The sequence below is a fragment of the Taudactylus pleione genome, unplaced genomic scaffold (assembly GCF_031769625.1).
Source record: "Taudactylus pleione unplaced genomic scaffold, aTauple2 ptg000607l, whole genome shotgun sequence".
Lineage (NCBI taxonomy): Eukaryota > Metazoa > Chordata > Amphibia > Anura > Myobatrachidae > Taudactylus > Taudactylus pleione.
In genome coordinates, this window is record NW_028285009.1 from 2,604,333 (window position 1) to 2,624,986 (window position 20,654).

General features: G+C 45.3%; 1 protein-coding gene across 4 annotated transcripts in view; it reads left to right on the top strand.

Moving 5' to 3' along the window:
- The first annotated feature begins 484 nt into the window (after positions 1–484).
- The window catches only part of LOC148480701 (solute carrier family 26 member 6-like), a 53,284-nt gene continuing 33,114 nt past the window's right edge, over positions 485–20,654 (top strand). Inside the window, exons 1-7 of one of the 4 annotated variants that reach the window (XM_088453988.1) lie at positions 485–818; positions 7,874–7,937; positions 8,599–8,759; positions 11,101–11,240; positions 14,201–14,311; positions 16,178–16,344; positions 17,826–17,990. In XM_088453988.1, the coding sequence (XP_088310114.1) occupies positions 8,626–8,759; positions 11,101–11,240; positions 14,201–14,311; positions 16,178–16,344; positions 17,826–17,990 (717 nt within the window). In that variant the 5' untranslated portion in view covers positions 485–818; positions 7,874–7,937; positions 8,599–8,625. Of the gene's footprint in view, positions 819–1,374; positions 1,408–1,712; positions 1,732–3,111; positions 3,149–7,873; positions 7,938–8,598; positions 8,760–11,100; positions 11,241–14,200; positions 14,312–16,177; positions 16,345–17,825; positions 17,991–20,654 lie in introns of those variants that run through there. The other 3 variants (XM_088453989.1, XM_088453990.1, XM_088453987.1) reach the window with 3 other exon arrangements.

Genomic DNA, 20,654 nt, shown 5'->3' on the forward strand with positions numbered 1-20,654 from the left:
CATGTCAGATCCCTGCAGTCTGAATTTGCGACTTTTCTATGCACATTTTACTCACAATTTGCATCGCCCACACCATGCCCTTGCTATACATCGGCCAGTTCTGCGTGCCCATTCATGGCCTGATCCCTTAGTTGTACATTCGCAGGCCCATGTATGACTGAAAACATGACTTATATTGTGTCAGGCTTGCGCATTAAGAAAAATGCAACTTTTGCCAAAAATAGCCACAAATCACATATAAGTCATACTCTGAATCAGGGCCAGGAAGAGTAACCTGAACAGCAGATTATATTGCTCACCTTGCACCCTGGAGAGACACAGAACTTGCAGAAGGTGTGTCGGGTACTTTGACTATCACCTGTCTCAGATGCCTGGCTCTAATGATATGCCACTAATTGCCACGGGCTTGTGCAATAACAGCTGCTCTGTTGCCTACATTTCAGGAGACCCAGCTGCATTAAGATTGTCCGATTTAGCTGTGTAAGAAACATGAATCAGTCTCATACTGCTGACTTCACAAAATATTACTTTCATTTAAAAAAAAAAAATGAATTCACTGATGTTGCAGAGGGTACAGAGTGTGCGCTGATTGCAGATACTGTTATTGGCCGCCTAGTGCTATAGTAGTTAATATTTTGTCTCATTTTATAAATCATCAGTTAGACTAGTGTGATATGTACAAGATCATAAAGCAAAGTCCCTTTACATGTAAACACCGCAAAGGAAATGATTGTGAGACGAACAGGGCCACGCGCAGCCTATTCCCAGGATCAGGGATTATAAAGCAGATTCGTCCTGCTGGGCCTGCCATAGTACAGGTAGGTCTGCCATAGTACAGGTAGGTCTGCGGTGCTTTTATGTGATCTATTTATGTGTGTAGGTGACATTGTTATGTTACAAATCACTGAGCCACTCAATAACTCATTCATGCTATATATATCTATATATACACCATACTATCCCTTTGAACTGGGACACTTATGAATTATACAGGTTCTGTGGCTGGCTAACTCCAAGCCTGAATTTCACCTAATTTTAATTGGCCACAGAACCTGTGTAATCCATGAGTGTCCCTTGTTTAAAGGGATGATATGGTAAGCCTATATATATATGTGGGTGTGTGTGTATACTGTATATATATGGGTGTGTGTGTATATCAGACATGCCGGCATTCTGGCTGCCCCTTCTGGGAGGGGGGCAGCCAGATCGTCAAAATCGGGGGGCGTGGCCGGGTATTGTGGGCAGAGCGGGGGGCGTGGCCTCACACGTGCATAATTTTGGCCCCGCCCCCACTACACAATGCCGATAATCCTGGCATTGTGAAGCAGGGGGCGGGGCCAAAATGACTCGATTCGGCATGAATCGCGTCATAGGGCCCCGCTTCCTGGGGATTCTCACTGATCGCAGGTTGGGACAGGAGGGGTCAGCAGCTTGAGGGAGACTTGTCTACCTTCCCGGGATTCAGTATATAATTTGGTGCAGCAGCACTCTCCTATGCAAACTAACATGTTTAAAAGGCCCATTAAGAATGCAGAGGATTTAATACTACTTCAAGTGGCCATAATACATACTTTAACACAGATGCTTGAGTAGAACCATAATACTGTTTACCATAACATCCCTGTAGAGTTAGACTTATCATACTGTGCCTTTAAACCGGGTCACTCATGAATTACACAGGGCTAGTTGCCATTGTAGGGAGTATGGAATAGATGAAGGAATACAGAAAAGGTGCATACACACACAACGATTTTTTTGAATGATTATCGATAACGATATCATTCAATCGTTGAAAAAATCGTTCACTTTCTGAGTTAAAACGATGAACGATTATCGTTCATGCGCGTTCACGTTTGTAGTTCAGTCAGACTGACCAACTCAACGATTTTCATTAAGGGAATATGCAAAAATCATTTGTAGTTCAAAAAAATCCTTCATTACATTTAATAAATGAACGATTTTAGTAAACGATTTTCGGTCATTTTTCCCTTGAAAAGAATTAACGAAAATCGTTTACTAAAATCGTTCATTTACTAAATCGTTGAGAGTGTATGCAGCTTAAGTGAGGGAAGGAAAAGAACATGAGGGAAGAGGGCCCTGCTCGTGAGAGCTTACATTCTAATACAGCGTTTTTCAACCACTGTGCCGTAGCGGTTGTCAAGTGTGACGTGGCAGTCAGCTCAGCGCACTTGCACTGTAGTGTGTTTTATTCCTGAAGAGGCCAATGTAGTGTGTTTTATTCCTGAAGAGGTCAATGTAGTCTGTTTTATTCCTGTGGAGGCCAATGTAGTGTGTTTTATTCCTGTGGAGGCCAATGTATGTGTGTTTTATACCTGTGGAGGCCAATGTAGTGTGTTTTATACCTGTGGAGGCCAATGTAGTGTGTTTTATTCCTGTGGAGGCCAATGTAGTGTGTTTTATTCCTGTGGAGGCCAATGTATGTGTTTTATTCCTGTGGAGGCCATTGTATGTTTTATTCATGTGGAAGCCAATGTATGTGTTTTATTCCTGTGGAGGCCAATGTATGTGTTTTATTCCTGTGGAAGCCAATGTAGTGTGTTTTATTCCTGTGGAGGCCAATGTATGTGTGCTTTATTCCTGAGGAGGCAAATGTAGTGTGTTTTATTCCTGAGGAGGCCAATGTATGTGTTTTATTCCTGTGGAGGCCAATGTATGTTTTATTCCTGTGGAAGCCAATGTATGTGTTTTATTCCTGTGGAGGCCAATGTATGTGTTTTATTCCTGTGGAAGCCAATGTAGTGTGTTTTATTCCTGTGGAGGCCAATGTATGTGTGCTTTATTCCTGAGGAGGCAAATGTAGTGTGTTTTATTCCTGAGGAGGCCAATGTATGTGTGTTTGATTCCTGTGGAGGCCAATGTAGTGTGTTTTATTCCTGTGGAGGCCAATGTAGTGTGTTTTATTCCTGTGGAGGCCAATGTAGAGTGTTTTATTCCTGTGGAGGCCAATGTAGTGTGTTTTATTCCTGTGGAGGCCAAAGTAGTGTGTTTTATTCCTGTGGAGGCCAATGTATGTGTTTTATTCCTGTGGAGGCCAATGTAGTGTGTTTTATTCCTGTTGAGGCTAATGTATGTGTGTTTTATTCCTGTGGAGGCCAATGTAGTGTGTTTTATTCCTGTGGAGGCCAATGTATGTGTTTTATTCCTGTGGAGGCCAATGTAGTGTGTTTTATTCCTGTTGAGGCTAATGTATGTGTGTTTTATTCCTGTGGAGGCCAATGTAGTGTGTTTTATTCCCGTGGAGGCCAATGTATGTGGGTATAGTTTATGTGGGAGCCAATGTTCATGTTTTTTTTCATTGATCACGCACACCGCATAGCCGCATAGTGTGCCTTGGCAATTTTAAAATTTTTTGTAGTGTGCTCAGTTAAAAAGGTTGGAAATCACTGTTCTAATAGCTTCAATCCATACTTGCCGACAATCAGCTCCAGCCTTCCGGGAGGGAGCTGATTGTCGGCTAATAGCAGGGGGCGGGGCCGGCCATTGGGGGCAGAGCCGGGGGTGGGGGCGGCCATTTGGTGGCACACTGGGGGCGGGGATGGGGGCAGGGACGCATGATCGCGTCATCGTGACTCCGCCCCCTCTTCACAATGCTGTTATTTTCAGCATTGTGAAGCAGGGGGCGGGGCCACGATGACACGATTCTGCGCGGGGGTTTCCGTTTTTGTCAGGGGGGAGGTGGGGAGGGTCTCAAGCTTCCGGGAGGCTTGCCTGCCTTTCCGGGGGGCCGGGAGCGGCACCCGAAAATCGGGAGGCTCCCGGCCAAATCGAGAGGGTAGGCAAGCCTGCTTCAATCCCTAACCAAGATGACCGCTATGATCGCTATCTGTAGTTCTGCCCATGCCCAGCTTCATCTTGTGTTTCATTACTGTGTTGTCGTGGGTTGGCGTGTTGAAGTGGGAAACGTACGTGTCCTAACAAGCTCCAGAGAGACCCTACTTGATACATCCTGTTACAGCAGGTGGTACCGCTTACAACCTGCGCTGTTACCCGTATATAGTCACCAGATGGTGACCTGTATCCGCTCAAGCTCCGCTCCATGCTAGAAAGTGTGTGTATGCATAACTGTGAGTAGTGCTGTGCCACGTACTTGCCAACCTTTTAGCTGCCTCCTCCGGGAGGAGGCAACAAGGTCGGCATTGGGGGACGGGCTCGGCAGAGGTGGGAGGAGATGGGGGCGAAGGCATATGTTTTGTCATCATGCAGCAATAGAGTCCTGTAATTATAAATATTATGTCAAAAAACACCCTGTCCAGAGTTTTAAGCCCAATTCCCAGTGACAGAGGCAGGAGATCAGATAGCACAAGTGAGAGGAGAGGCATGGACCTCGCAGGAGGGTAGAGCTTATTTCCCCTTCATGCTAGGGACCTGGAAGTGACGTCAGTGAGGGCGGAAGTGCAGTTCCATGCGCATTAAGGCCACCTAAAGAAGAAAGTTGTCCCCACCTAAAGAAGAATGGTGTCCCCTCGTGGGCTCGCTGTGCTCACCACGCTTCGGGTTCTTTGGCTCGCTACGCTCACCACAAGGTTATATTTCTTCTCTATGCCCACTTGGATGGTAGGGAATGACGCTGGTCACTGGCTGATGATGTCAGCATCCACATTACCCTCACAGGAGTGTGCAGTGATGGTGATTTGTCCAGTTGCTGTTGATGGGATGAGCTATTAGTATGACATGAAACAGCAAGACGTAGGGAGCCGACGTGAGGACCCAAGTCTTTCAAAGAACATGGAGAGTCAGCCATCTTAGCTGGACCTGGGACATTGGAGTAGGAGGAAGGTCCAGGATCCTGGCATTCTTGGGGGCAGGTGTGGGTGTATACTGGCTGCCAGAAGCTGCAATGATTATAGAGAGCAGTGGAGGGCCCTGATAAGCATGGGTGTCTCTGTGAATTGCACCAATTGTGATCAAGAAGAGCGGAAGCCCATTAAGACTTGGGGCCTTGTGAGAAGCACTCATAACCATAAAGAGGAGGGATGGAGTCTTCAGTAAAAGTTTAGAGGAGAAGATTCATTCTATCTGTACAGTGAAGAGAGCTCTTGCACAGTGTGACCCAAGCAGAGGACCAGTGGAGGACTTCTGGTTGCCACAGTGGAAAGTCAGTGATAGACCACCTGTGAGGAAAGAACGGGAAGAGACACCAATGTTGTGAGAGTGAGCGTCTCCATGTTATGTATGAAAGGTCCATGTTTGATAGCCCCCTCAGAAGAGCCCTCATAGTGAGGGTGGTGGTCGCCGAAGGGTAGCAACATGGCTAGAGGGGCTTCTAATTAAGAGTGTCCCAAGTAAATATGTGTACACGTAAGAGAGCACAGCAGTGAAAAAATCCCAGAGAAAATGTCCCTGTAAAGTGATCCCATATTGGAAGGGAGGCCTCGTGGCTAAAGCAACCTGGGTGAGAGCTCTACATTTACAGCTGACATTATGCTTAAGATTTTTCTGTTGTACCGTAGTTAAGAGCCGAACCTGAAGTGAGAGGCTGATGCACTGGATATTCAACTGCAGGTGAGACCTGTTCCACTTGGCAAGGATCCCCATCTGGAACAACCTTGAGTGGAATTGGTAAACTGTACCAATTCTAAAGTTGATACCATCTTGTCCAAAATGTGCATGCATAAGTGCACCAACACCCACTTCCTTTTCAACATGGATTTTAGCAAGTTCATTAAAGGCTGATTTTATTGCGTTGACAGGAACACTCTTTGCTTTTTTGATCCAAGCAATTTATGAGTGGATATGGGGTTGGATTTCAATACTTATTATCTGTCCATGAGACGCCAATATCTCTGTTGTTAAGTGGAGCTGACGTCTAGTAGGGGGTTACATTTATAACTACCATGAATTGTATAAACACCCTTGCTACTGCGGAGAGTCCTAATGTTGTGACCTGGAATTGGAAATAAGATCTTATGGCACATTTGAGGATTTTTTGGTGACCCTCCCTGATGAGACCATGGAGGTATGCATCCTTGAGAACTATTGATACATTCCTTGTTTTCCTTGTTGCTCACAACCATTCTCAATGATACCATTTTGTCGGGTTTAGTAGGATTTGACCACATTCCATTAACAAATCATCTAACCGAAGAGATGAATGAAACAAAACAGACTTTCTTCTTCCTTTTGAAAAGGGGAGTGTCAGGAGCCTCTGGCTGTTCACTGTCTGTGATATCAATTAACTATTTTAACTGCGTGAACTAGTGTGTCCACACCAACAATATTAATCGAGTTGTTCTCTACATGGAGGAATAAAGAATGGTGAATAAAGAATGGACCAAAACATCCTCCAAAGGCAACTTCTCCCAACCATCCAAGAACAGTTTGGTGATGAACAATGCCTTTTCCAGCATGATGGAGCACCTTGCCATAAGGCAAAAGTGATAACGAAGTGGCTCGGGGAACAAAGCATCAAAATTTTCGGTCCATGTCCAGGAAACTCCCCAGACCTTAATCCCATTGAAAACTTGTGGTCAATCCTCAAGAGGCGGGTGGACAAACAAAAACCCACAAATTCTGACAAACTCCAAGCATTGATTAGGCAAGAATAGGCGGCCATCAGTCAGTATGTGGCCCAGAAGTTGATTGACAGCATGCCAGGGCGAATTGCAGGGGTCTTGAAAAAGAAGGTTCAACAATACAAATATTGACTCTTTGCACAAACTTAATGTAATTGTCAATAAAAGCCTTTGACACTTATGAATTGCTTTGTAATTTTACTTCCGTATTCCATAGTAACATCTGACAAATACTGTAGGTCTAAAAACACTGAGGCAGCAAACTTTGTGAAAACCAATGCTTTTGTCATTCTCAAAACTTTTGGCCATGGCTGTATTTGTGACAATACAGTATATCCAAATAGGATTTTTCCCAGGTTTGTGCAACCGATAGAAACTTATTTTTCTGAGTCCTAGATTTGGAAGTGGGTTCCAGGATCCATTGACAGAATGAAGATACATTCTTTAAATGGCTAGCAGTGCCTGAGGGAGGAGTCAAAATGTTAGATGTGCACCAACATAGCATCTCACTCCTGGTCTCTGTACAGCATGGAAGCTGCTGTAAGGTTTGACCCCTGACCTTCATAGCAGGGATAACCTATTTGGTGTCCTGCTACTGACCTATTTTCACCAGGATTGAAGCCTGCCTCCTATGTTGCTGTTGGCTGACCATAACTGGTACTTCTCTCAGATCCGATCAGAGCCGAGAGTACTAATACTAACCCTAACCCTGCACCAGGCATCTCATATGTGGTCAGAGCCTGTCATGCATGATGGCAGCAGCATCTCAGGTATACCAGGCAGTAACCTGTGACAGTAGTGGCAGGGTCCCTTACAGATGCTTCTGCGGCAGAGACAGGACGCTGATAGACAGAGAAGCCAGACAAAGCTTCTCACCTTGCTGGGGAATGGCAGTAAAAGTTGTCCAGACAATAGATAATACATGTAATAAAAGAATAAAGTTCCTGAAGCCAGCCCTATACAAAGCGCTGTCGTACACTTTAGGCCCGTTAGGACGCTAATACAGTGGCGACTGCGTCTTTTTCCACACAGCGACTGCGTCTTGATACTAATAACACAGCCGATGGGCTTCATACCCTAATTATCCCTAATTTAAACTGAAAGGACAATTTGGCCAAAGGGGGAGGACAGAGGGGGAGGAGCCTAAACTTAAATTTTTTTTTCTTTTTACACCAAAGTCTCCAGTGCCCCCCATGAAATGATTGAGAAACAATGATAGCCCAGTAAATTATGACACCCAAAACAAACTCTCCTGTATCTGTTTACAGAAAACACGTATGAAAAACAGAACAGCACAAAGCACTTCTAGTATTAGCTAATTTTCTATGCTCTCATTACAGGAGAAGCACCAGAGAGCTGCCAGACTATAAAAACAGATGCAAGTCCGTTTACTCTCCTTCACGTGTATGTATGTATGTATAGCTATCTCTTTGCTTGGTTTTAAAAACGGAACGAGAATGTAATGTCAGCTGCCGGGATGTTTCCTGTCAAAATACAGACAGCAGCATCCTGATGGTTGGTATACTAACCCTTCCCCCTTCTTTCCCCCTAACCATCCCTTCTTGTAGCCTAACCCAAACCCTACCCACCCCGCACCCTAACTCTCCCCGTTAGTGCCTAAGCCTCCCCCCTTCGTACCTAAACCTAATCCAACCTAACCCCCCCCCTCCCCCCTTCTCGCGGCTAACAGCTAAGGGCGCCTCGGACTTACCTCGTTCGGGCTGGCATCCTTCTGGATTCGGCGTCGGGATTAAGTTAGGTATTGGTATTTTAGACGCCTATCTTAAGTCCTGTGTCAGACTTTCAACGTCGGGATTCAGACTGGCGCACGCCGTCCGCCGGTTTGATAACTACAATAGCTTTCAATTTTGTAACTATAGTTCAACTATAAAAAAATAATAGTCTGATTTATTTTAGTTATTTATTAAAATTCATAATTGTAGAAACAACTTTCAAAAAAAAGTTTTACTTTGAATTATTTATCTCCCCCCCAAAAAAAAAAAAAATTAAAGATTTTAATAAAATCTTTTGAATTTTTTTAAGACTTTTATTTCTTTTTTAAAAGGGTGAGCAGACTGTGCTGTCTTACAAAATGGCTGACCGCCCCAGCTCTGATCATGCAGACCGGAAGATCGCCTTGAGTGAAGCTGAGCTGGAGGACATTGCTCCCAGGTCCCAAGATGCCGGCCTGCGTCTGTTATTAACTGGAGCGAGGAGGAGATTTAGGTAAGGAGAGAAGTGACAAATTCCGGGGCAGTTTATCAGAGTTTTTCAGCCATTTATTATAACCGTTTGGACTACAGAGTGAATGTTGGAGTCCATGGGCTCGCTCGTCCAGAAAATAGGGGTGGCTATTCAAATCAACCGTTCGCTCTTTGCGGTCTGTTCACGCCTCTAGGTCTGAACGAGCGAACAAAACTTGCTGTCGTTTTTTTAAAAAATACGCCCCCTGGCCGCTCGCATCCTACGTCATGTCCGCTATTTATTAGATTAATCGAGTACATCGACCAGGGTATGAGCTGCTCGCTATTCTTGGGGTTGGTTTTTGCTACCACAATCTTGCGAGCAGTTCTGGCTATAAAATAACCCAGTGACGTGGTCAATGACGCTGCTGTTTTAATTATGCACACCCATAAAACGTCCGTTTTGACCTTTAAGCACGCCTGCGTTCGGATCTCCACTCCCCGTTTTCAAGCACCTTCCCCCGTTACCACCCACATACGCCTACTCCAGTCACTCATATTATCAGGCATTCGCTATTTTGCGAGCACATGAATTTCGACCGCACTGACTGGTTCGCGCATGCGTATAACGATCCGTACGCATGCGCAGTTGGGCAAACATCGCTCGTAGCGAACGAGCGGCCGCTTACGAGCGGCTCTGAATCAGGCCCCATGTGGGTTGTGGAGTTGCTGGTCCCTCGCTTTAGGTGAAATCAGGCAGATGTCTCTTCAGCACTGTAAACTAATGTACTATAGGCCTGATTCAGGACCGATCGCAAGTGCAACTATGAAGCGTCTGTTTGCCATCGCGCATGCGTATAAGCCACAATGCACGTGCGCAGGGATCACATTGCGATTGCGGACGCACAGAGGAATCCATCGCAGAGTGAGGGACAGTCTGCCAGCATTTGGGGGGAGTGGTTAGAAGAATGCAGGCTTGCCTGTACGTTGGAACGCCATTTCTTGGGCATGCATAAATTAGCCATCGCGAGCCCTCTGCGTGCGAGGAGACTTGCAGTGTCTGCTGCTGGTCAGGCCTTCTGTAAATGCTGCGTGGCTGGCCGATGGTACCGATGTTTACACGGAAGACCGGCATTGGACGGATGTGAGAAAGCAGCAGTGAGTGTCTTTATGTCGGCTGAGCTTTGGCAGGCATTTGCATATTTTATCAGCTGCGTTCCGTGTGAATTCATAGCTGCGATCGCCATTGTGATCTGTACTGAATCACGAACTATGGAGCTCATTCAGACCTGCTCGCTAAGCTGCCGCCGCTCACACTGACCGACATTTGCCTGTCTGCGCATGCGTATAATTCGCAATGCGCGTGTGCAAGCCATTCTCTGTGATCGGGAATCGTGCGCTCGTAGTACACAGACTGGACGCTACTTTGAGTGACAGCGCTGTTTGAGGGTGGTAACAGGGAAAGGTGCTTGTGAATGGGGGAGTGGTGCTGTGAACGCAGGCATGTCTGACCGTCAAAACGGCATTTAATGGGCGTCCATAATTAGCAAAGGTGCGTCATAGGTGTGCGTCATATGACGAGGCAGCAGGTGTAATTTTACTTGAAGCACTCGCATTGCTTGCGGTAGGGTAGAGCTCCCACAAGCACTGCGAGTGCTTCCGTTGGCTCTCCATGTTCCCGATGGTTTTAAACACTTCCTGGAGATGACGTTAGCTGCGGGCGGCAAGGGTGCGGCATTACACTATTTTGCAATCGCACAGCTGCCGCTCGCTAAGACATAGAGGGCGTCCTTATGCCTTGCCGCACGATTGTGCTATTAAAATACCCGGCCCCTTTTTGATGCGAGTGAGCGCAGCTTAGCGTCCGGCTCTGAATCAGGTCCTTTATGCGGTGAGGAATTGGAAAGATTTTGTTTTTGTTTTTTAGGTTTTTTTTTTTACCTTGCTTCCATTTTCAATTTCTGCTATTAAATATTTGCCAAATGTGAAAAATACATAACTTTACTGTGATAAATGGATATATACGGATGTGTGCATGCATATACTGTACATATATATATATATATATATATATAAATATAATTACAAAAAAAGTTCTTTATTACAATGTAATGTGCGGCTTCTAATAATGTATGTGTCCATTACATTTATATCACACCCGATAATACAATGTGTGTATACATGTCTGTGTGGACCTTGCGGAATACACGTACAGTGCCACAAGCAGTTTTCTCTTAACTAACAGAACTGTGTCAATACCCAGGAGCTGTGCTCATTGCTGCCTGCTGTTGTAATACTGCTGCTGGATGTGTGTATTCCGCAGAGGCAGCTATAAATATTCCTATTAACCATCAGCGAGCCTCCAGTGTTGCTTTGTGTTCCAGATGTTCTGGGACAATTGCCAAATCCCTGCTGCTGAAATTTATTCCGATCTTAAATTGGCTGCCACATTATCCAGTGAAAGAATGGCTTCTGGGAGACCTCATTTCCGGGCTAAGCGTTGGCATCATTCAGCTCCCACAAGGTGATTAATGAAATATCTAAGATGCTTGAACTCTGTTTAGTGAGTATACATATATATCTGACCACAAACAAGCCAATATCATCGATGATATCGGGGAATTGGCGCTATATCGATGCACAGTATTTTCTGCCCTAAAAGAAACATGATGAGAAAAAAATGTTATGAGCAATAATAATTTGTGTCTGTAAAGTGCTGTTGGATGATTACCGATCTATATGTCTCCATTTGTTTAACCGACACAGGGGGAGATGTATCAAACCTTAGAGAGAAAGATAAAGTGGATCAAGATTAAAGTACCAACCAATCAGCTCCTAACTGTCACTTTACAGACTGTGTTTGAGAATTGACAGTTAGGGCTATTATTATACACATACAACGCTTTTGTCTGTCTGGCAAAAAAATCTGACTTTTTTTCTCCGTTGTTTAATTTCAGTGGAAGTTACAAATACATCAGGGCTTTCACACTGCACGAATGCGGCATGAACACGGCACGGTCGCGGTGTTACAGCCGTGATTACCACTGACCAAGGACGGCTGCTGTCCACGGTCTTCAGTGTTAAAGATTGAAAAGAGATTGAAAACACACGGCAATAACATTACAAGCGGCACGAAACGATTGCTTGTGAAAGTGACTGATCCACTTTTTTTTTTTTAACGTCCGGACAATACCATTGTGTGTAAAACTAGCCTTAGGAGCTGATTGGTTGGTACTGTATATCCATCCACTTTTTCTCTCTTTAAGATTTGATACATCTCCCCCTGAGAGCCACATTAGAGAGGAATGTAACCTGCAGGGCTGGCTCCCGGGGTAGCTGTGCCCTGCGCAGGATTGGTATTATTCGCCCCCATAAATGAGGGCGTGGTCTGATTAACATAGGCCACACCCCCAAATGACTTTATTTGAGGCGTACCCGCATGACACGCCTCCCGTGTAACGTCAGGCTGGGAGCGAGCCCAGCACTCCAGCACTAGCTGGGCTTCCCCCAGCTCTCGCCCTGCACTGAATGGATGCCGCACACATGCACGCAGCATCTATTCAGCTACTCTGGAAGTCCGGCATCGCTGCACGGTTGCGGCGGTGGGGGCACCCAACCTCCCGCTGGACACTTCGGCCCAGGGGTGGAACAGCGGGACAGTGCCTGAAAAGTGGGACTATCCCGCTGAAATCAGGATGTTGGGAGGGGTGCGCCCTCAATTAGGTGGCACCCCTGTTCGACCGCACTGGTCGAACATGTTTTGAGCTAGCCCTGGTTATCTGCCCAAATGGACCCAGTGCCATCTCTCCTCTGGAGAGGAACATTCATAGTTGGGATATAGTTGCTTTAGTTTACACCCCTGGGTTCCGGTGGACCAGTTTCCTTAAAGGTGTTCTGGTAATATCACACAGGGCTCTATTTACTAAGCAGTGTTAGGAGACAGAGTGAAAAGTGATAAGGTGTCAGTCAATCAGCTCCCAACTGTCATTTTTCAAACACAGCCTGTGAGATGACAGTTAGGAGCTGATTGGCTGGCACCTTATCACTTTTCACTCTGTCTCCTAACACTGCTTAGTAACTAGACCCCTAAGTTTTTGTTATGCACTAGTGTATACAGGAGCCGAGCTGGCAGCTCAGCGTATAGAGAATGCACTTAATAAGAATGACTCTCACTCATGTTACAGTAGCCTGAAGTCAGGTGGAGATGCCCTGTATTAAATGTATCCCTAAGTACTGTATGGTCACTAATATCTCCTATAAGTAAAACTTTTCTCACACGCAATTGGGCTGATTCTGAGTTGGCCGCAGCAGAGTCAGTCTTTTCCATCTTTTACTGCAAAAGAAGTTTCAAACCCTTCCCTGGTGCACAGTTGCGCCTCTGAATGTGCAAGGACTGACACCCACTGACAGGGGTTATTGGTCCCCAAATACCATTTGGTGCATCTAAGGGCCTGATTCACAGCTGGACGCTTTGACGAGAGCGCTCGCTTTGAATCAGGGCCCTCCTACCTGAAATTGGAGCGGTCTCTTGGACGCTCGCATAGCTGTTGGGTCACCACCCACAGCTTATGCGAGCGTCCATGATGATGGTCGCGATGGTCAAGAACATCGCGACCATCGGGCTTGCGATGAGACCCTGCGGTAGGGTCTCGCCGCCGGAAGCCCTGGAGTGATTTTGGCTCTATCAGAGCCAAAATCACTCCCACTGACATCACTAGTGATGTCAGTGGGGCCGGACCCAGACGGTAGGCGTTCCCATGGGAACGCTTCCGTCTGACAGCCATGCCAGTCACCATCGACAGCACGCCCCCTTTGGTGCGAGACCCGGAGCAACAGCTTGGCTGTCGCTCTCTGGGTCTCGCGCATGCGCACGACGGAGCTCCCTCCGTCGTGCGCATGCGCATTAGGGCACCATCGACCCGCTTGAGAGCGTCCTACGCTCGCGAGCGGGTCAGAATCGGGCCCTAAGTTCAAACCCCACCATCAGTCACATCATCAAAAAGTGCACCAGCCCCATACTGGACGCGGATGGTCCAACAGAATATGGCATCCAATATGAGTGATTGCGTGTCTGAGTTCGCAACCTCTACAGTGACACGCCCACAAAACGGATCACCTCCTTGCGTACATATATCCTGCCGCCTAGTGGGAACGCACCATTCATTCCCGATCCTGGTTGTCTCTCAGGCCCAATATGGGTATAATCATGAGCTGAACAAAGTGTTAAGTAATTGGCAGCATGTTGTGTAACAAATAGGCAAAATATCAAATACCTTCTGTAATCGGGCCATTAGTAACTTGATAGTCGGGAAGCCGGCGGTCGGCATTGCAACCGTTGACTTCCTGACTGCATCCTCTGTAATCAACTCATCCTCTGAACTGAAATGAACCCGAAGCGGCTGTCTCTTATGGAAACTAACGGATGATCTAAGCATGAAGCTGTAACGTACAAATGCTGTCTTGTATCACCCTGATGTTCTGTAGGTTTGGCGTACGCTCTCTTGGCTGGTGTCCCCCCAGTGTTTGGCCTATACTCGTCATTCTATCCTGTGATCCTCTACACAATATTCGGCACGTCACGGCACATCTCCGCAGGTAAATAGAAGGACCATAAAATGGATTTATGTAATTAGGAGCACCATGCCTAATCTACCAGAGATATGTTAGAAAATGACCCCTGTGTGTCCCCATCTTTCCCTCCTTATTAAATGACAGTATTTAGCAGTGCTCCTCATAGTGAGGGCAGGAGCACACAGTGATCATGTATGTGTAGGTACGTACGTACGGTGTCCGGATAAAGGATCCCGTGCGGGTATCTTATTTCTTATCACCAGTCATGTAAAGTGTGTTTCTGACTTGAGAAGAAATGTTAAAATACAGATATTTTAGTCAAAATACGGGACTTTTTTTTTTTTTTAAATAGAATTCAGATTCTGTAGATGAAGCGAGTTTTAGGTGGGTACACACCTGATAGATATATCTGCAGACTGTGCAGAAGTAAGTAGAACATATGTTCTGCAAACAGTCTGTACTGGTACAAGATAATTACACCATAGGCTGAAAAGAAACAAAATTAACTTTCACACATATTGTAGAATTTATAACCTTGACAGTTTATGTACATGAGCAGTGCGGCTCCAGCGCAGAAAGAAGTATAACAGATTTACGTAAATATAACATTTACGCAAATCTCTGAATTAAGCCTTTTAGACGCTCAATCCCACTTGGTGCATCTGTAGATGTGACCACCGTACGCACCCCCAAAACTTACACCTGCCCCCTGTTAGATGTAGAGGGCAAAATTTACTAAGCGGCGGTTCTAAACCCAGGCGATTTAATGGCAGGTTCTATTCTGTTCTAAACCCCGGGGGTTTTGTGGCGGCTTTGCAGCAGTTTCTAAATGACAGCCCTGTTCTATTCTGTTCTAAAATGTGTTTTGACTGCGGTTTGGCGGCGGTTTTGCTATCTGCAGATTTACTGAGGCCAAAACCGCTGCAAAACTGCCATCAAAACACAATTTAAAATAGAATAGAACAGAGCTGTCATTTAGAAACAGCTGCAAAACCGCCACCAAACCCCCGGGGTTTAGAACAGAATAGAACCCGTCGTGAAACCGCCACCAAACCCCCGGGGTTTAGAACAGAATAGAACCCGCCGTGAAACCGCCACCAAACCCCCGGGGTTTAGAACAGAATAGAACCTGCCGTGAAACTGCCACCAAACCGCCGGGGTTTAGAACAGAATAGAACCCGCCGTGAAACTGCCACCAAACCGCCGGGGTTTAGAACAGAATAGAACCCGCCGTGAAACTGCCACCAAACCGCCGGGGTTTAGAACAGAATAGAACCCGCCGTCAAACTGCCACCAAAACCACCACTTAGTAAATTTTGCCCAGACTCTCTGTCAGGGTATGGGCCTCCATTGTAGGCGATTAAGCATCTGAGTTTGGAACCAGTTCTGCATTATGCCCACAACACTCACCTAACAAACCCACAAAAGGGTGCGTCTCCGCGCATCTGAAAAGGCTCCTCCCAGCTCCCGCCCAGAAAGGACAGATTACATTTCCAATACATTCCTGAGACCGTGAGTCTAATAAATGCGCTCACACTGTAGGATGAATGCGCCATGCTACTTTTTAGTGACTAAGATGCACGTGCAGTTGAAAGAGATGAAGTACCAACCTATTAGCTCCTGTCATTTTTCAAGCACAGTCCGTAAAGAGACAGGAACTGATTGGTTGGTGCTTTTTTCTCCACTTTATCTCTCTCCAAGGCTTAGTACATAGACCTCGATGCCCCTTACTTGCTAATTATTCCGCGTTTGGATGCTGCTGGAGTTTGTACACTGAAATATAACAGAACCGTCCCAGCACGATTGTAAATGGGGAAAGTAAAAACAATTCTATTTTTGGTTTACAAGCTGAGACCTGTTTCTGCCCAATAACTACCTCTCCCGCTATAGGCACCTTTGCTGTTATCTCGGTGATGGTCGGAAGTGTGACGGAATCGCTGGCGCCCTCGGAGAAATTTATGGTCCCAGGAAATGAGTCGGTGATTGACACCACTGCCAGGGACGCTGCCAGGGTGGAGGTGGCAGCAGCCTTAATGCTATTGGTTGGCATCTTTCAGGTAAGAGGCGTGTCCTAGCATTACTAGTTACAGAACCTTCGCTTTCCAAATACATTTAATATAGATTCATATAAACATGTGCTTTTGGTAAATCTTCATCATGGGGTAGATGTACCAACGCTTCTTAAAAGTAAAAGTGGTATTGTCCAACCAATCAGATGCTAACTATCATTATCTAGGATGCACTGGATAAATGAAAACTTGCATCCAATTGGTTGCAATGGCCAACACCTCCACTTTTACATTATATAATTATAGTAAAACTACTCCCAAGTGTTACAACAACTCCATGGAAACTGTTTCCTGTTATAGTGATGTGAGTGTCCTCTCCTGTCCTGTTATAGTGATGTGAGTGTCCTCCTCTCCTGTCCTGTTATAGTGATGTGAGTGTCCTCCTCTCCTGTCCTGTTATAGTGATGTGAGTGTCCTCTCCTGTCCTGTTATAGTGATGTGAGTGTCCTCTCCTGTCCTGTTATAGTAATGTGAGTGTCCTGTCATAGTGATGTGAGTGTCCTGTCCTGTTCTTATAGTGATGTGAGTGTCCTCTCCTGTCCTGTTATAGTGATGTGAGTGTCCTGTCATAGTGATGTGAGCGTCCCCTCCTGTTCTGTTATAGTGATGTGAGTGTCCTGTCCTGTTATAGTGATGTGAGTGTCCTGTCATAGTGATGTGAGTGTCCTCACCTATCCTGTTATATTGATGTGAACGTCCTCTCCTGTCCTGTTATAGTGATGTGAGCGTCCTCTCCTGTCCTGCTATAGTGATGTGAGCGTCCTCTCCTGTGCTGTTATAGTGATGTGAGCGTCCCCTCCTGTCCTGTTATAGTGATGTGAGCGTCCTCTCCTGTCCTGTTATAGTGATGGGAGTGTCCTTTCCTGTCCTGTTATAGTGATGTGAGCGTCCTGCTGATATATTAATGTGAGTATCATCTCCTGTCCTGTTATAGTGATGTGAGCGTCCTCTCCTGTCCTGTTATAGTGATGTGAGTGTCCCCTCCTGTTATAGTGATGTGAGTATCCTCTCCTGTCCTGTTATAGTGATGTGAGTGTCCTCTCCTGTCCTGTTATAGTGATGTGAGCGTTCTCTCCTGTCCTGTTATAGTGATGTGAGCGTCCTCTCCTGTCCTGTTATAGTGATGTGAGCGTCCCCTCCTGTTCTGTTATAGTGATGTGAGTGTCCTCTTCTGTCCTGTTATAGTGATGTGAGTGTCCTCTCCTGTCCTGTTATAGTGATGTGAGCGTCCCCTCCTGTCCTGTTATAGTGATGTGAGTGTCCTGTCCTGTTATAGTGATGTGAGCATCCCCTCCTGTCCTGTTATAGTGATGTGAGCGTCCCCTCCTGTCCTGTTATAGTGATGTGAGAGTCCTCTCGTGTCCTGTTATAATGATGTGAGAGTCCTCTCCTGTCCTGTTATAATGATGTGAGCGTCCCCTCCTGTCCTGTTATAGTGATGTGAGTGACCTCTGTATCTCTCTTTGCAGGTCTTGTTGGGGCTGGTGCAGTTTGGCTTTGTAGTCACCTACCTCTCTGAGCCGCTGATTCGGGGCTATACTAGTGCTGCAGCCATTCATGTCACTGTGTCTCAGCTAAAAAGTATTCTGGGTGTGGAGGTCTCTCAGCAAAGCAAGCCTCTGTCTCTCATTTATGTAAGACTGCCTTCCTTATATCCAACATGATACACCGCCAGCTCATCCCACAGGACAGATATATAGACATAGACAGCGGTATAAATGGGCTCAAAGTTGTGTGTGTGTGTGTGTGTGTCTGTCTGTCTGTCTGTCTGCAGAATGGATGTTGTTCCATTAAGATGTGCTGCTTGAAAACGTATGGATCTCTTTCTAACCACCCAGGACAGTATGTCCTTGTCCTGCCAGTGAGAGTGGGACCCCTGATTGGACAGCTCTCCTCCCCTCCACTTTCCTTGCTGGTATAAGGTAATATATCTGTATTAGGACAGTGCAATATGTAAATAATACTATCTACTTTGTACCACCTACTTCATAAGATGTACTACTTACTTTATGCTACCTACTAGGATGAAGTTGGCTTCCGACAGTCAGGATGCTGACAGTCACAATACCGACCACCTACTATATAAGACATACTGCCTACTTTATACCACCTACTATATAAGACGTACTGCCTACTTTATACCACCTACTATATAAGACGTACTGCCTACTTTATACCACCTACTATATAAGACGTACTGCCTACTTTATACCACCTACTATATAAGACGTACTGCCTACTTTATACCGCCTACTATATAAGACGTACTGCCTACTTTATACCGCCTACTATATAAGACGTACTGCCTACTTTATACCGCCTACTATATAAGACGTACTGCCTTCTTTATACCGCCTACTATATAAGACGTACTGCCTACTTTATACCGCCTACTATATAAGACGTACTGCCTACTTTATACCGCCTACTACATAAGACGTACTGCCTACTTTATACCACCTACTATATAAGACGTACTGCCTACTTTATGCCACCTACTATATAAGACGTACTGCCTACTTTATACCACCTACTATATAAGACGTACTGCCTACTTTATACCACCTACTATATAAGACGTACTGCCTACTTTATGCCACCTACTATATAAGACATACTGCCTACTTTATACCAACTACTATATAAGACGTACTGCTTACTTTATACCACCTACTATATATGTTATGCCTATTTTATATCACCTACTTTTTACCTACTATATAAGTTGTCTTAAAGAACAATGTTTTTATATATACATTTTTTTACAAAATGATTTCTTTTATTACCAGAGAGACAGTTGTTACATACTGTAATTGATCTTGTGTTACCTGCCGCAATATGTTTTGTTCAGAGAAACCGAAAGATTGCATAAGAAAAGAGGTGTTTTAAACCTCTAGGATGGGGGCAGGCATGTATGCAAATTACTTGTGGGAGTTAGCCTATGGCAAGCAGGGGCGGGTTTGTAACAGGAACATTATATAGTGGGATAAAAGTGTGGGCCAAAGCCTCTTTGTTCCAGATTCCTCCAGGACAGGGAAGTGCATTTTGTCAGTTGTCATTTTCCTTAATAAAACTCTCTTAGTGCTTCTCCTCCTTCTTCTCCTCTTCTCTCCTCCTTTTCCTTATTGTATTTAGTCTCTTTTCATTTACTTCATATCATTGCTTTTACTTTTCCTTTCTGTCCTCAATCAGTGTCTTTTCTGATTTCTTGTTCTGCTGGGGGTGGGTGTAGCTATGTCCTGCCTAGTAATGAGCCTCCCCAGACCCTGGTCCCTGGCTCCACAGTGCCCCCATGTTATTAGGAGCTGCAGGTGTGGTTCCCCTATTGATAGTTCTATCCCCCCTCAGGCTGCAGCAGCTTTGTGGAAGGTGTGCCAGTGCGGGGGAGGGGTGCTTCCCTTTAGTCCTTAATGCCCCTGGTCAATATCATCTTTGTGGCTGCAATGGCCAGTACCATAGGCAAATGCAGGAGGGGTTTATGAGTGCCTTGCCTGAACCCCCCCCCCCCCCTCAGCCCACACCATGATGACTACAATAGAAATAGCATATAATACTAAAGTTGCATGTTTTTTAGGATCCCCTCAGTGTCACAAATGAAATAACTAGCACTACAGTCCCTGTTGATCTTTTAAATGTGTCAGCCAGTAGAAAAAGTTAAAAAGCCAGTAATGAATATTGTTGTGCACCAACTAGATCTGGAAAACATGCACTGTACGGGGTGCACTGATATGGACCACCTATTGGATCAATTATTAATACTGGATAATACACCATCCAGTACATAAGGGGACCAATCTGTGCATCTATGTCCAGGGCAGAGCATGGTTTCTTTTTCTGCCCTCTCCCAGATTCCTCAACTTGCTCATATGATCTGTAAAGGAGCCGGCACATGAAATAAAAGATTCAGCTCAGACAGGATGGCCCTACTTCTACATATAATTACTTACTGTGTCTGCTGGTCCTGTATATGCCAGAATTATATCATTCAGTACATTCGTATGATGTATTTTATAGATGATCTAAGTGCTGATTATGCCTCTTAATGGTAGAAAACAGTTGCAGCAAACAGTGTCAGTATTATGCTGGGCATTGAGGTATCATTGGGGGAATAGAATGCTTTAGTGATGCGTTATATGACAGTAAGGGGTAATGGCTTTGACACTGCTTTATTTATCTATAGCACCTAAGATCTAGCTTTTATCTCCTTTGAATCATTATTATCAGCCAATAGAGGAGATTGTATTATATACTGTATTCTGAGCATTTAACTTACAAAATAGACAGAATACATGTGCTAC